The following is a 15,002-nucleotide window of genomic DNA, read 5'->3' as shown; positions in this document are numbered from 1 at the left end:
GACCCTGGATAAAGTTGGGCTTGTCCAGTAGTGGACAACCCCTTAAAAGAAGATCTGTCAAATTACATTATATTATAAACACGGTCTACATTACTAAATAAATATCTTAGACCTGATGGGGCTGGTGTAATAATCCATGACAGTATGGCCTTATAATTCATTTTTTAAAGTCTAAAATACATTTTTGTCCATCTAGTTTGATTGGGTGATCCTTAATAGTGCCTCTCCTCCATGTTTCTGCTCTATCTTTTCCCTCCTATTCTGATTAGCAGATCCTCAGTGCGTCTCCTCCCTGCTGTTGAATATCTTCCCACCTAGTCTGAGTAGCAGATCTTCAGAGCCTCTCAACTCTGCTGCTGAATCTTTTCCCACCTATTCTGATTAGCAGATCCTCGTGTTCTTTCCTCTCTACTACTACTGAATCCTCACCTGCCTAACCAGACTGACAGCTCCTCAGTGTCCCTCCTCCCTGCTGATATCTCCCACTCCTCAGTACAAGCTGCAGATGTCACACAGACAGAGTTAATGGAGAGTGAATAACCTTGGACTGAAGAACTCTCTGACTCATAAAATATTAATTTTAATATAAGGATAATACGCCTATTCTAATATGTATTTTCATAGAAAGTACAACAGGCTCATCAGGTCTAAGAGATCAATTCAATAGCATATGCAGTTTATATTGTGAAATCTGGAAACGTGTCCACTTACACCTTACTTTACATGAAGTAGGGAAAGAGCTGGCTTGCTACAAATTGTATCTCTGGCATTAGCTGTGCCATTTGGGGGTCTTAGACCCTTTATGTTCCCAATGAAATGGAAGAATTGGTTGGGTTGGGGGTGGAGCGCCCTTTCCATCTTACTATCACATCACAATACAGTTCTATATTTTCTATTTCCATCTTTATTTGCATTCTCCTGGCCGATATGCAGGATAAGAGGTGAATATTTGGGCGCGACATTTCCATCCCTGTTATACCAAGAGCTTTACGCCTGGTACTAATCCAGTCTACAGGGGAGGCTTCGGTGAATCGCTCCCGGGGGGGAACAGTTCCCGCACACCATTAAATAGGTTGTATTTCTTGAACCGAGTCTTATTTTCATAGAACTAGAAGGAACAAATCAAAAGCAAACATTCATGTAACGGGATAAGTCTTCAGCGTCTGATCCGGTCACATCTCATTTTCGTTACCTGCTTAATCTTGTCATCTGCAATTTGCGCTTCATGAATCAAGACTTTATCCTCTACAGATTTCTTCACCATTTCTGCCGCTCGATCCTGAAGATGCTTTGTCGTCTTTGAACTTGGCTATAAAAGAAAAAAAAAAAAAGATTAAAAAAAGGCACTTATTCTACAGAGACCGAAACGCGTTATGTATATGCAGCATATCTCCGCTTAATTGGAGAAAGCATCTGCACTGAAATTACATTGCTTGCAAATATGATCCCGGGGCAAATAAGAAAAATCAGCATTTCATTTCTAGGTAAAGCGAGAGAATCGGATTTAAAGTTACTTTTCCAAAGACACGGCAATCTGAATCTCATGGCTGGTTTTAAAGGGAATCTGTCATTGGGTTTTTGTTATGTAATCCGAGAGCAGCTTAATATTGAGACCCTGATTACAGTGATGTGTCACTTGCTGGGCTGCAGGCTGTCATTTTGATACAATCCCTGTTTTCTCGGCTGCAAATGTAGCAGTGCTCAGAATGCTGAGCTCTATATAACCCCGCCCACACCACTGATTGGCAGCTTTCTGTGTATAACCCCGCCCACACCACTGAGTGGCAGCTTTCTGTGTATAACCCCGCCCACACCACTGATTGGCAGCTTTCTGTGTATAACCTCGCCCACACCACTGATTGGCAGCTTTCTGTGTACAACCCCGCCCACACCACTGATTGACACCTTTTTGTGTACACTGTACATTGACTGAAAGCTGATAACCAGTGCCGAGGACTAGAAGGCACGAGACACCTAGTCCTGTAGTGATAATCATCTGCTGATAAAACACTGATTTTATTAAAACAGCAACACATAGCTCAATAAGTGACACATTGCTGGAATCAAAGTCTCAGCCCCTACGTCATGCTGCTCACAGATTACAAAACAAAATCTGCTGACAGATTCCCTTTTAGGGGGAAACATGGTAACAATAACAATTGGGCCCTTGTCCAATAGTAGGGAGACATGATATTTCTAAAGCCTTCCAACACACAGACGATAGCTGAAGGCGTATTTCCCTGATAGCCATTCCTCCAAATTCCATATATATACTATATCAATAAAGAAAAGGGAATATGCTCCTGCCATCCCCCACAAAGTCTAAGGAGCAAGCATGTTACAATCAGAAATGCCTAATCCTTCTAATCTCTAACATCTGCCATTGGGAAGGCCTCAATACATACCGAAAAATTGGCCAATCTGGCCAAACTCAGACTGTTTCAGTGGACTTTTATCTTAGATAAGACAACGGCTGGGTAAAACCCACAGACATATCAGTTTTAATCAGCAACATGTACAAAATATACGCTGCACACTGACGACACATGGATGACATCTGTGTGTTATCAGCGTGACACGTACCGGCACCTTGGAAGAAGCAGTACAGTTCACACTGTTATCAGGTGCCGGCTGCTCAAAGCAGCTCTCATCATGGTCTCCTGCTCGCACTGAAATCAGCGTAACCAGGCAACAATGATGGGAGTTGTATTCAGCCCCCGCTGTGTCCCTCCTGTGTAAAATAAAGAATGAAATAAAAAAAATGCACAATTTTAATAACCACTAGAGGGAAAGCCCATGGCTGAGGGCTGATGTTAATAATTTGGTACAAGGGACAAGATCCCAAAAGATTCCCAGGCTACTAATAACAGCTCACAGCTGTTAGCTTAGCCTTTCCTGGTGAATTTACGGGGAACACCAGAAAAAAATGACGTAGGGTCCCCCTATGAATTCAAACAAGCAAAGGGTAAACAGACAGCTGTGGGCTGATATTAACAGCCTGGGAAGGGGTCATGGATATTGCCCCTTCCTAGGCTACCAACATGAGGCCTCAGCAGCCCCAGAAATGGAGCATCCATTAGACGATTAGCCTCACTCTTCCCACTTGCCCTGTGGCAGTGGCAAGTGGGATAATAGGGTTGGGGTTGATGTTAATTCTTTGCTACTTTCTTCATAGTCCAACAGCATTCATGTTACTTACATAGCATCAACATTTTTGGCAGCACTCTAAAGATATTGTCATTACTGTTCCCATCGGGCCTCATAATATAAACTCATACATTTTTTGGGTGTGGAAAAAAACTGGTCTACCTTGACCAAACCCGTGCAAACACAGGGAAAATAGCCACACTCCATAGAGATGTTATCCTTAGTCATGTACGTACCGAACACATGAGCTCTGCAGTGCAACAGCATTAGCCACTGAGCCAAAAGGATTGTCTTTGAAGAAAGTCAAAAGTGGCAACTCATTTCATCATTTATGTTCCAGTATAACACAGAATTTCTTCAACTAGCAGATGTATGTAACTCCATGGGACCCATCGGAAAGATTAAAATGGAGTCCTATCTTACAACAAAGCCACAAACCCTGGAGGCGATTTGCCAACCCCACGCTCACGAGCTCCTCTGTATGATCCTTAAAGGGTTTATCCCATCTCAGACATTTATGCTATCTCCGTAAGATCTGCTACAAATGCCTGATATGTCCAGGTACCACCTCTGGGACGCTTATGAATCTCAAGAATGGGGCTTCATCTTGTGCAGTTTTCGATGGAGAACTCCATTTACTTCTACAGCAATTCCCAAACTAGCCTAGTAATCATTCTCCAACATTTTCAGAAGTGAATGGAAAGAGTTGCAACTGTGCTAACACTTTTCCATTCACAAGGGCATGAGAGGTCAATCTGCTTTCAAGATAAGCGCAGTCCTAGAGGTGGTCCCTCCATCCATCTCATGAATATGGGAATACCCCAAGTTTATTCTTTGGACCACCATTGTTAACTCTCAGGGTCTAGATGAGAGGAGAACCCTGCCCAGATTGTAACCAAGATCATGGAAGCCATAAGTTCTGCCTTTGCCTCTTGTGACGTTAGAAGGCTTTCCACTATTCGGACCATCTCTTCTACCCAATATAACTTGCGTTAAGCCATTTCCACTCTCATGAGCCCTCTATTATAAATTCTGCACCCTTTATGGGCTCTATCGCTCCACCAATTAATGATACAAAAGCTCTTGTGACTGCAGTCAATACTCCAGCAGATGAAGAGAAATGGACAATGAAAGCCGTGTTGATGTCAGAAGCGACGCCGTTGACTGTAGACTGCTGAACAATCTGCAGCCAGGTGCTATTGATTCAGGGCTTCCGCAATCACACGTCCTTAGGAAAACAGATCTGAACTGTAATTAACAAAATGAAAAATAAATGAAATGTCACTAGGCGCGATCCAGAAATGGAGATTACACGGCGGATGCGACTACGTCATCACATTACTCCTGGTTCTCCAATATCTCTAAAAAAAAATGGAAACTCAATGGCCGGTGGGACCTGGATGAGGGGCAGAAAAACGGTTTATCAATGTCAGGGACTGGCAGGCTACATATGTGCTACCAGGAAAGTAATGTACTGTAATTGGTTTAGAATCAAGAAAACCCAATTACAAAAGAAAACCTTGTGGGAAATGTTAATGAAGGTTGAATATTTTGGCTCTGATTAAGAATAGAATATACTATATGTAAGAAGGCACATAATGCATGGCAAATGATTACAGGCACAAAGGAGAGTGTCTTGGTCCCCGCGCCCCATATACTTCTAGTTTATGTAATTCTACACACTGCAGGCAATTGCATCGGCAAGGTTGTCAGCACTTAGAAAGGGCAGCTTTCCGTGTATAACAATGACCCCTTGAATTGAAAGGAAGCTTCACACAAATGGTCCGTAAATCACAAACTGGACGTGGCAGTCAGGAGATAGCCGGTCCTTCATTACTGTATCTATCATAGGACTGAGGGCAACAAATCAAGAGCTGGGGCAAAAACAACTGCAGTCCGTATTCAGAAATGTTTACACAGAGCTCCTGTCAATCAACCTTGCAATGGGGTCCTACCGACACACGGATGACATCTATCTGGATGAATCCGCCTCCACAAGTTAAGACTTCATGGTCAAAAACACTGAAGGAATGAGAAGAGCCAACCATACTTTTCCATTACAGTGAGCAAATGGGCACCAAACCACTGGATATAGAGACTATAGCAACAATCCACTGGTTTCTAGATAACTGGGTATCAAAATGAATAAAAACTGACAATGGGCAACCAAACCACTGATGCACCATACTACTGGTTTCCAGATAACTGGGCACCAAAACCACTAAAAACAGATAATGAGTCACCAGATCACTGGATATCAGAGACTGGAGCACTATCCACTGGTTACCAAATAGTCACCAAACCACGGGAAATCAGAGACTGGGACACCAAACCACTGAGTACCAGAGATTGGGTTACCAAACCACTGGATACCAGAGACTGGGACACCAAACCACTGAGTACCAGAGATTGGGTTACCAAACCACGGGAAATCAGAGACTGGGACACCAAACCACTGAGTACCAGAGATTGGGTTACCAAACCACTGGATACCAGAGACTGGGACACCAAACCACTGAGTACCAGAGATTGGGTTACCAAACCACTGGATACCAGAGACTGGGACACCAAACCACTGAGTACCAGAGATTGGGTTACCAAACCACTGGATACCAGAGACTGGGACACCAAACCACTGAGTACCAGAGACTGGGGCACCAAACTACTGGATACTAGAGACTGAGACACCAAACCACTGGATACCAGAGACTGGGACACCAAACCACTGGATACCAGAGACTAGGGCACCAAACCACTGAGTACCAGAGACTAGGGCACCAGACCACTGAGTACCAGAGACTGGGTCACCAAACCACTGGATACCAGAGACTGGGGCATCAAACCACTGGATACTAGAGACCGGGGCACCAAACCACTGGATACCAGAGACTGAGGCACCAAACCACTGGATACCAGAGACTGAGGCACCAAACCACTGGATACCAGAGACTGAGGCACCAAACCACTGGATACCAGAGACTGGGGCACCAAACCACTGGGTATCAGAGACTGGGGCACCAAACCACTGGATACCAGAGTCTTTGATACTAAACCACTGGATACCAGAGACTCAGGCACCAAACCACTGGATACCAGAGACTGGGGCACCAAACCACTGGGTATCAGAGACTGGGGCACCAAATCACTGGATACCAGAGTCTTTGATACTAAACCACTGGATACCAGAGACTGAGGCACCAAACCACTGGATACCAGAGACTGGGGCACCAAACCACTGGGTATCAGAGACTGGGGCACCAAACCACTGGATACCCGAGTCTTTGATACTAAACCACTATATTTTAGAACCCGGCGCTTGAAACCACTAAATGCCACAGACTGAGACACCAAGAGACTAGATACTAAAGAATGTTGCACTAACCCAGTAGATTAGGGCACTAAATCACCAGAGACGAGATACTGGTGCACAAAATCGCTTGATACATACCAGTGACTGGGGCGCTATATCATTAAATGTTAGAAACTGGGCTACAAAAATCACTAGATACGGCACTAAATCGCTAGGTACCAGGGCACTAAGTCGCTAGATCCTATAGACAAGGTGAAATAAATTGCTAGATACGGCACTAAATTTCTAGAAACTGGGGCACTGAATTGCTGGGTACTAGAAACTGGTGACTAGACACAGGGGCACTCTGTTGGTAGATACTAGTAACTTGGGCACTAAATCGCCACATACAGTACTAGAAATCGGGGCCCTAAATCACTGTTAACTAGAGGCTTGGGTACTAAATCGCTAGATATTGGGGCAATAAATTGATAGAGACTGGTACACTAAGCTACTGGTGACGAGAGACAGGGGAATTAAATTGCTAGACATTATAAATTGGGGCACTAAATGGCTGGAGACCACGGCTGCTGATGTAATAAATTGTACAATACGTCTACAAAGACCTTTCCCCAAATTATCATACAGCAATGAAACCGCAGTAAAGGAGATGTGTATATGGTCTGTACACAGGCAACATATTATACAAGCAGATTTCAGTAACTAGGACCACCCATAAGGAACATGCAAAAACACTGTTGGAGTGCAATCAGTCCTTCAAAGAACCTCAAGGTCGACTGATAAATACGTTGAAATAGCGGAGGATGTGTGCGCACCATCAGCTAACTCACCTTATTCTCACTTTCTCGTAGACTTTGGTCCACTTTCTGCAGCTCCACATTTCTCCAGTCATTCAGGTATTTCTGGAGGAGTATTCTAGCTTGAATTTTTGGTAGGGCTAAAGTAATGTCCATCTGAGAAAAGCCGGAGTGGAACTCAAGTTTTGTTTTCTGCACATCATCCTCGGACACACAAATGTGTAATAGGAGGACCTTCCTGTGTGGATACAAAGTCGCATACTGTAACTCCGTGATGGAAAACCATAATGAACAAGTTCATAAATAAAAATTTTTGCTGAAAAACTGCACATTTTCCCATGGACCCTTTCCTGAGCATAACACTGGTATACATAAAAAATAATCATAATTTAAAAAAAAAATGGTGGAAACCCATGAGCAAAAGTTCATTTTAATCAATAGATCTTGGAATAATAATAATTTCCACAATTGGATGTGTCTAAATAAAATGTTCCTGTGCTGAGATAATCTTACCCTGCTGTGTACTGTGTAATGGCCGTGTCTGACTGTGCAGGAACATGGTCTGATCATACCACAGCTCCATACAGTACACAACAGGGGCACATACATAAGATTATCTCGGCACAGGAACATTTTTTTAAATGCATTCAATTATGGAAATTATTATTATTTCAAGATCTTTTTTATTAAAATGAACTTTTGTTCATGGGTCAACCCCTTTAAGGTGTTTTCGCAGATTGTTAAACCTCTTACCGACGTCACACGTAAAGGGGCGTACCTCAAGGTTTGCTCACCGGATACTATTGTGGCTTTAGAAAAACTGAAGAAGTATTTTATGTCAGCTCCTACTCTAATACAACCCAATCTTCAGGAACCATTCATTATGGAGGTGGATGCTTCACAGGTTGGGAGTAGGGACCGTTTTATCTCAGGGGCCCAAAACTGACTAATTTTCAGCCATGTGCATTTTTCTCCAAAAAATTTTCATCTGCTGAAAGGAATTATGATGTCGGGAATCGAGTTACTCGCTGTTAAATTAGCTTTTAAGGAATGGAGGGGGCAGTTAATCAAATCACTGTGGTCACTGATGATAAAAATTTAGCTTACGTTGAATCAGCTAAACGGTTAACTCCCAGTCAGGCCAGATGGTCCATGTTTTTTCTCCAGGTTTAATTTCTCTATCACATTCAGGCCTGGGTCTAAGAATGTGAAGGCTGATGTATTGTCATGCAGTCTTGATTCAATTTCACTTCCAGAACCTCCATCCTCCATTTTTCCAAAATCATTCCGCAGAACTATTTGAAAACACCTCCTAACAATGTTAAAATAACAAATCCCTCTATTCTGGACCTCAAACTCAATCAAACTTTGGTTTTTCAAAGTTTTTCAGTTTGTTAGGATGGAGGCATAACCTCACTTACCTAATATTGGTTTGTGAAGCAAAGGCAACACTGGAGTGACTTTTGCAATAATCGAATTGATGATAACTGTTGATCAGCATGGACCACCCCACCCATTCTCTTAGATATCTTTGTAATGTAGACATTTTTTAGGCCCTGGACAGCAAATAACTGGACTCCGTCTTCCCACCTCCCTATCCTATCCCACGTTCTCCCTTTCTGTCCGTACATTTTTTCTATACTATCTGAATTTGTACTTTTCCATATTTAACTCGGCATGTTTGACATGCTTGGTTATTCCTGACCTAATTGTTTAAAAACTTGCTAAAAAATATATAAAAAAAAATTATACCTTCCAACACAACTGTCCTATGTGAAAAGTTATTACTGGCATGATATAGATACAGCTGCCAGGCTTTCCGGCAGTTTATATACTTATTAACTGGGAATATAGACACATACAAGTCAGATATACAATGTTATATAGCAACTCTGAGAATGTTCTCCACTACCCATCCATCTTGAATACATTCCAGTACATAAGCTACAGTATAGCCATACAGTCAACCACTGGGCGTAATACAAAAATAAAAGTATCTGCGGTGGCACACTACAGTAAAGCTTTCCTATCCATTAACAAAAAGTATGCTGGCACCTACCACCTCTTCAGAGGTGAAAAGAACATTCTTATCTCTTCCATAGTATGCACTCAAAGCTTTTCCACCACATACGTCAAATAACTTGAATAATTTTTTACTAACTGCCAACTTCTCGGTAAAGGGCAGTGTATGGATTAACTACGCTAACTGTAAAAACACCTTTCCTTCTAAATTATTCAAATCCAAAATTATAGGACCATGTAGAACATCCTAAGATGACGCTACACCATTGGAATAGCTCTATAATACAAAGAATCAGGGTCGGACTGGGCCACCGGAGTACCGGAGAATTCTCTGGTGGGCTCAGGGACTGCAATGTTAATTGTTGAAGGCACAGCCAGCCAATAGCTGTTTTTTGCTACTGATCTTCTCCCTGTTTCTTTCAGGGTTGGACAACCTAGGAGAACGGCGTCCACTAATTACAACCATCTTCTGCTTCATCCTGCAGCTCACTAAAACCCTGCTGTTCCAAGCAGATGTCATCTTATCACTGCTCTTTCCCTGTGTTGAACAACCCAGAAGAGCGGTGTTTTTTATATCCAGCAACCGCCTAATAAAAGTAGTATTAGTATTAATTCCCAAATACTAACTTATGACTACTGATGGATCCGTGGTGTAAATGCGATTAATGTCAAACTCCAGACAGCTCTGAAGGTTATTATTTTGTTGCCACCATTGCAACTTGAGAATCGATACTGAGGTCATATTTCCTAATCTATTCTCCAAAGTCTCCTCACCGGTGGAGTTTCCCCTTTACAAATGGACATGTTCGCCATGAAAAATGGAGCTTCTATGAAACATTATGGATTTGTAGACCAGGAGCTTAGATAAACCTACGTGAATAGCAGCTGTTCCCAGTTTCTTAGATTCTTCTGCTCCTTGAGACTGACTTTGAACTCATCGTCTAGTTTCCGCATGGTACTCTCCAGGGATGCTCTTGACTCGGTCGCCTTGTCGCTTTCCTCCTTCTCCAGCTGCTGAGCTAGGAGCGCCGTCTCTCTCTTGTGCTCGTCTAGCACTTGTTGGAGATGTAGTCTGGGAACATTGAGCTTTAACATTTCTTGTATAATTACCGCACTCTGGACGTGTCTGAGATCTTCAATTGCCTTCTCGGTCAGGCTATATTTAATCTCCTTTATTTCGTCGGTGGCATCATTATCGTGTTTCTCATAGAGCTCTTCAAGCTCCCGGCAATGATTAGCAAACAGCCTTTTCCAATGTTCCAAATAGGACTGCACTTCCTTAGCGCACTTCCCGGCCTCCTGTGCTCCGATCAGATCCTTCTTTTGTTCCCTTAGCTGTGTTGAATAAAGTAAAGTAAATATATATTAGATAGAAAACAAGTAAATAAGCAAAAAGCACAACAATCTATGAAGACTGTGCCCAAGGCTGCCATCGAAGCAGTACTGGAGGTAGGGCGTTTAGAGCGCCTGGCCAAAAAAGGTATCTGCAGATGTGGTTTTTCGAGAAGAGAAGAAAAAATCTGACAGCTGAATGACTTTGTGAATCTGATCATAAAAAAGGGTTGGCCAGTATTAGAAGCCCATGGTTGCTTACTTCTAAAAACAATGCCATTTTAGCCTGCAGATTGTTTGCGATATTGTAGTTCAGCCCCAATTTTACATCCAGAGAGCTGAGCTTCACAACATGTGGTCAGGCGTGGTACAGTTTTTGGAAGAAAGCAGCTGTAATCGTGGACAACCCTTTCAAATACACAATAGCCCTAAAATTTCTCTGGAGGCATTGTACAAAGTCAATGTTTCCCCCTAGATTTAATTACTTATAGAAGACTGGATAACCCAGGATTGAGTGTTGCTGTCCAGTGTTGCTCGATCATATTATTAAAGCATGCCGAAGACACTTGGTTAGCACCCGAGCATGCTCAGATAACGCCTTATCTGAGCACATTCGCTCATCACTAATATCTATCTAATATTAAGGAGGATCTACCATTACTACTGACGTCTGTTTGGTAAACACTTTCATTAAAAAATAACAATGAAAATTATTTTTTTAAGATCCTCTGTTATTCCTCCTAAAAATATATGAATAGGTTGCCAACTGGGTGATGACATTCTCATGGTCGAGGCAGTGCGTCCTTTCATGACCAACCAGCGCTACCGTATCAGATCATGTAGGGACATACGCCATTGACAACAGGAATTTTTTATGGGTTGTGCGATGATAATTTTTTTTTCATTTTAAAGCCTGCAAAGGTTCTTTACAGTTAGAGCAGTCAGTTTGTGGAATGCCGACCACAAGAGGTAGTAATGGCCGACACTATAACAGACTTTATACACGGTCTGGATGATTTCCTCAGTACACATAACATTGTTGGTTATTGTTAAATTAGTGACAAATCGTACAATTGGTGGAGAAAGAATGAACTTGATAGACCGGGGTCTTTATTCAACCTAGTTAACACTGATACTCATCCTCCCCAGTATCAGCGCTGTCTCTCTGCCGGTGCTCTGGTCCTAGTTTACTGGCTGCAGCGGTGACATCATGGGCGCTGCAGCCAATCATTGCGCTCAGCAGATCTCACAGTGTACATGGCATAATCCAAGGAAACGATTGATTGCCTGCAGTGGTCACGTACACTACAGTTATGACATCACCACTATGGATAGTAAACAAGACCTAAGCAGCAAGTGAGAGGCAGAGCTGGTAATGGGGAGAGCGGGGATTAATGTCTTGGTTTTTTTTTTAAGGGTTTCCACATATTAAAAATAGTAAAGTATTAAAGACAACCCCTTTAAACAAAGGTGTCAGTTTATTCCCACATTTTCAGGAAGAAGAACAGAGGAATGGCAAAATGTAGAATTTTAGGAAATGGTGTTCCCGAACTGTTACTTAAAAAATGTACTAAAAACAGACATGCAAATGCTGTAATGCCAGAGTGTAAGAGGAAAATTTGGTAACAAGGGAGCAGTTTCATGGTTTTTGTATTAAGAAACACCTTGGTCAAAACTGGTTATGTCCATTGTGTGTGTATATTTCTGAAAAACTACACAGCTCAAAAAACTGCAGGTCACATAATCATAGTCTACAGTCTATGGCAAACCCTGATTTGATCAGAGATAATGATGAAGTGACCGAGGGCAAGTTCGCCCATGTATATCCATGATCTGGCTCAGCAAAACTTCCACACCCAGATTCCATTTTAACAAACATATCTTTACTGTTATACATTTTTCCTTAACACAACGGAACACAGTAATAAACAATGCAAAATATACCTATTCACAGAATTAACGTGTAATAACAAACTGTCCCTCACTGGCCCTATCCACACGTTACCAGTCTCTTTGCTCCAGAAGGTTATCTTCCCACGTCGCAGGCCTGTCTGTCTCTGCAGGGATTAAACAAAGCTCCGTCTCTCAGGTCCTGTTGTGAATTTGCTTTTTGCTCCCTCTAGTGGTTACTAGTTTTTTGACTCTGGTTTTTCTGTCATTCCTTTTATCCGCACCTGGGTCGTTAGTTAGGGGTGTTGCTATATAAGCTCCCTGGACCTTCAGTTCAATGCCTGGCAACGTAGTTATCAGAGCTAGTCTGCTGTGCTCTTGTCTACTGATCCTGGTTCCAGTTATTTCAGCTAAGTCTGCCTTTTGCTTTTTGCTATTTGTTTTGGTTTTGTATTTTTGTCCAGCTTGTTCCAAATCTATATCCTGACCTTTGCTGGAAGCTCTAGGGGGCTGGTGTTCTCCCCCCGGACCGTTAGATGGTTCGGGGGTTCTTGAATTTCCAGTGTGGATTTTGATAGGGTTTTTGTTGACCATATAAGTTACCTTTCTTTATTCTGCTATCAGTAAGCGGGCCTCTCTGTGCTAAACCTGGTTCATTTCTGTGTTTGTCATTTCCTCTTACCTCACCGTCATTATTTGTGGGGGGCTTCTATCCAGCTTTGGGGTCCCCTTCTCTGGAGGCAAGAAAGGTCTTTGTTTTCCTCTACTAGGGGTAGCTAGATTCTCCGGCTGGCGCGTGTCATCTAGAATCAACGTAGGAATGATCCCCGGCTACTTCTAGTGTTGGCGTTAGGAGTAGATATATGGTCAACCCAGTTACCACTGCCCTATGAGCTGGATTTTTGTATTCTGCAGACTTCCACGTTCCTCTGAGACCCTCGCCATTGGGGTCATAACAGTTTGCCAGGCCAGTATTAAATGTTTAATGCATTGCAGAAGAGGGATTATAAGAAAGAAGATTCTGAGTTTTTTTTTTTCTCCTTCCCCTTTACCTCAGAGTGGCTATGCTTGCTGCAGACATGAATGTCCAGACCTTGATTATAAGTGTGGACCAGCTGGCTACTCGTGTGCAGGGCATACAAGACTATGTTATCAGAAATCCTAGGTCAGAACCTAAAATACCGATTCCTGAACTGTTTTCCGGAGACAGGTTTAAGTTTAGGAATTTCGTGAATAATTGTAAATTGTTTTTGTCCCTGAGACCCTGTTCATCAGGAGATTCTGCTCAGCAAGTAAAAATTGTTATTTCGTTCTTACGGGGCGACCCTCAGGATTGGGCTTTTTCGCTGGCGCCAGGAGATCCGGCATTGGCTGATCTTGATGCGTTTTTTCTGGCGCTCGGTTTACTTTATGAGGAACCCAATCTTGAGATTCAAGCAGAAAAGGCCTTGCTGTCTATGTCTCAGGGGCAGGACGAGGCTGAAGTGTATTGCCAAAAATTTCGGAAATGGTCCGTGCTGACACATTGGAACGAGTGTGCACTGGCCGCTAATTTTAGAAATGGCCTTTCTGAAGCCATTAAGAATGTTATGGTGGGTTTTCCCATTCCCACAGGTCTGAATGATACTATGGCACTGGCTATTCAAATTGACCGGCGGTTGCGGGAGCGCAAAACCGCAAATTCCCTCATGGTGTTGTCTGAACAGACACCTAATTCGGTGCAATGTGATAGAAAAACCGCAAATTCCCTCATGGTGTTGTCTGAACAGACACCTGATTTAATGCAATGTGATAGAATCCTGACTAGAAATGAGCGGAAAATTCATAGACGCCGGAATGGCTTGTGCTACTACTGTGGTGATTCTACACATGTTATCTCAGCATGCTCGAAACGTATAGCTAAGGTTGTTAGTCCTGTCACCGTTGGTAATTTGCAACCTAAATTTATTCTGTCTGTAACTTTGATTTGCTCACTGTCATCTTATCCTGTCATGGCGTTTGTAGATTCAGGTGCTGCCCTGAGTCTCATGGATCTCTCATTTGCTAAGCGCTGTGGATTTACTCTTGAACCATTAGAAAATCCTATTCCTCTTAGGGGTATTGATGCTACACCATTGGCAGCAAATAAACCGCAGTATTGGACTCAGGTTACCATGTGCATGACTCCTGAACACCGCGAGGTGATACGTTTCCTGGTTTTACATAAAATGCATGATTTGGTCGTTTTAGGGCTGCCATGGTTACAGACCCATAATCCAGTCCTGGACTGGAAGGCTATGTCAGTCTCAAGTTGGGGCTGTCGTGGTATTCATGAGGATTCCCTGCCTGTGTCTATTGCTTCTTCTACGCCTTCGGAAGTACCGGAAGTATCTGGATAAATTTTTGATTGTTTATCTGGATGATATTTTGGTTTTTTCTGATAATTGGGATTCGCATGTGGAGCAGGTCAGGTTGGTCTTTAAAATTTTGCGTGAAAATTCTTTGTTTGTCAAGGGCTCAAAGTG

General features: G+C 42.6%; 1 protein-coding gene across 1 annotated transcript in view; it reads right to left on the bottom strand.

The window, feature by feature from the left end:
* EVC2 (EvC ciliary complex subunit 2) overlaps nt 1-15,002 on the bottom strand; it is a 179,627-nt gene that overhangs the window by 29,315 nt on the left and 135,310 nt on the right. Inside the window, exons 14-16 of the mRNA XM_077280123.1 lie at nt 10,151-10,611; nt 7,288-7,492; nt 1,193-1,309 (exon numbers count right to left, since the gene is read on the bottom strand). Of these exons, the coding sequence (XP_077136238.1) occupies nt 1,193-1,309; nt 7,288-7,492; nt 10,151-10,611 (783 nt within the window). The remainder of the gene's footprint in view (nt 1-1,192; nt 1,310-7,287; nt 7,493-10,150; nt 10,612-15,002) is intronic.

This window comes from Ranitomeya variabilis, chromosome 1, assembly GCF_051348905.1.
Source record: "Ranitomeya variabilis isolate aRanVar5 chromosome 1, aRanVar5.hap1, whole genome shotgun sequence".
In the NCBI taxonomy this organism is placed as follows: Eukaryota; Metazoa; Chordata; class Amphibia; order Anura; family Dendrobatidae; genus Ranitomeya; species Ranitomeya variabilis.
The sequence above is the reverse complement of the archived record's forward strand: the minus strand, read 5'-3'. Positions and strand labels throughout refer to the sequence as shown.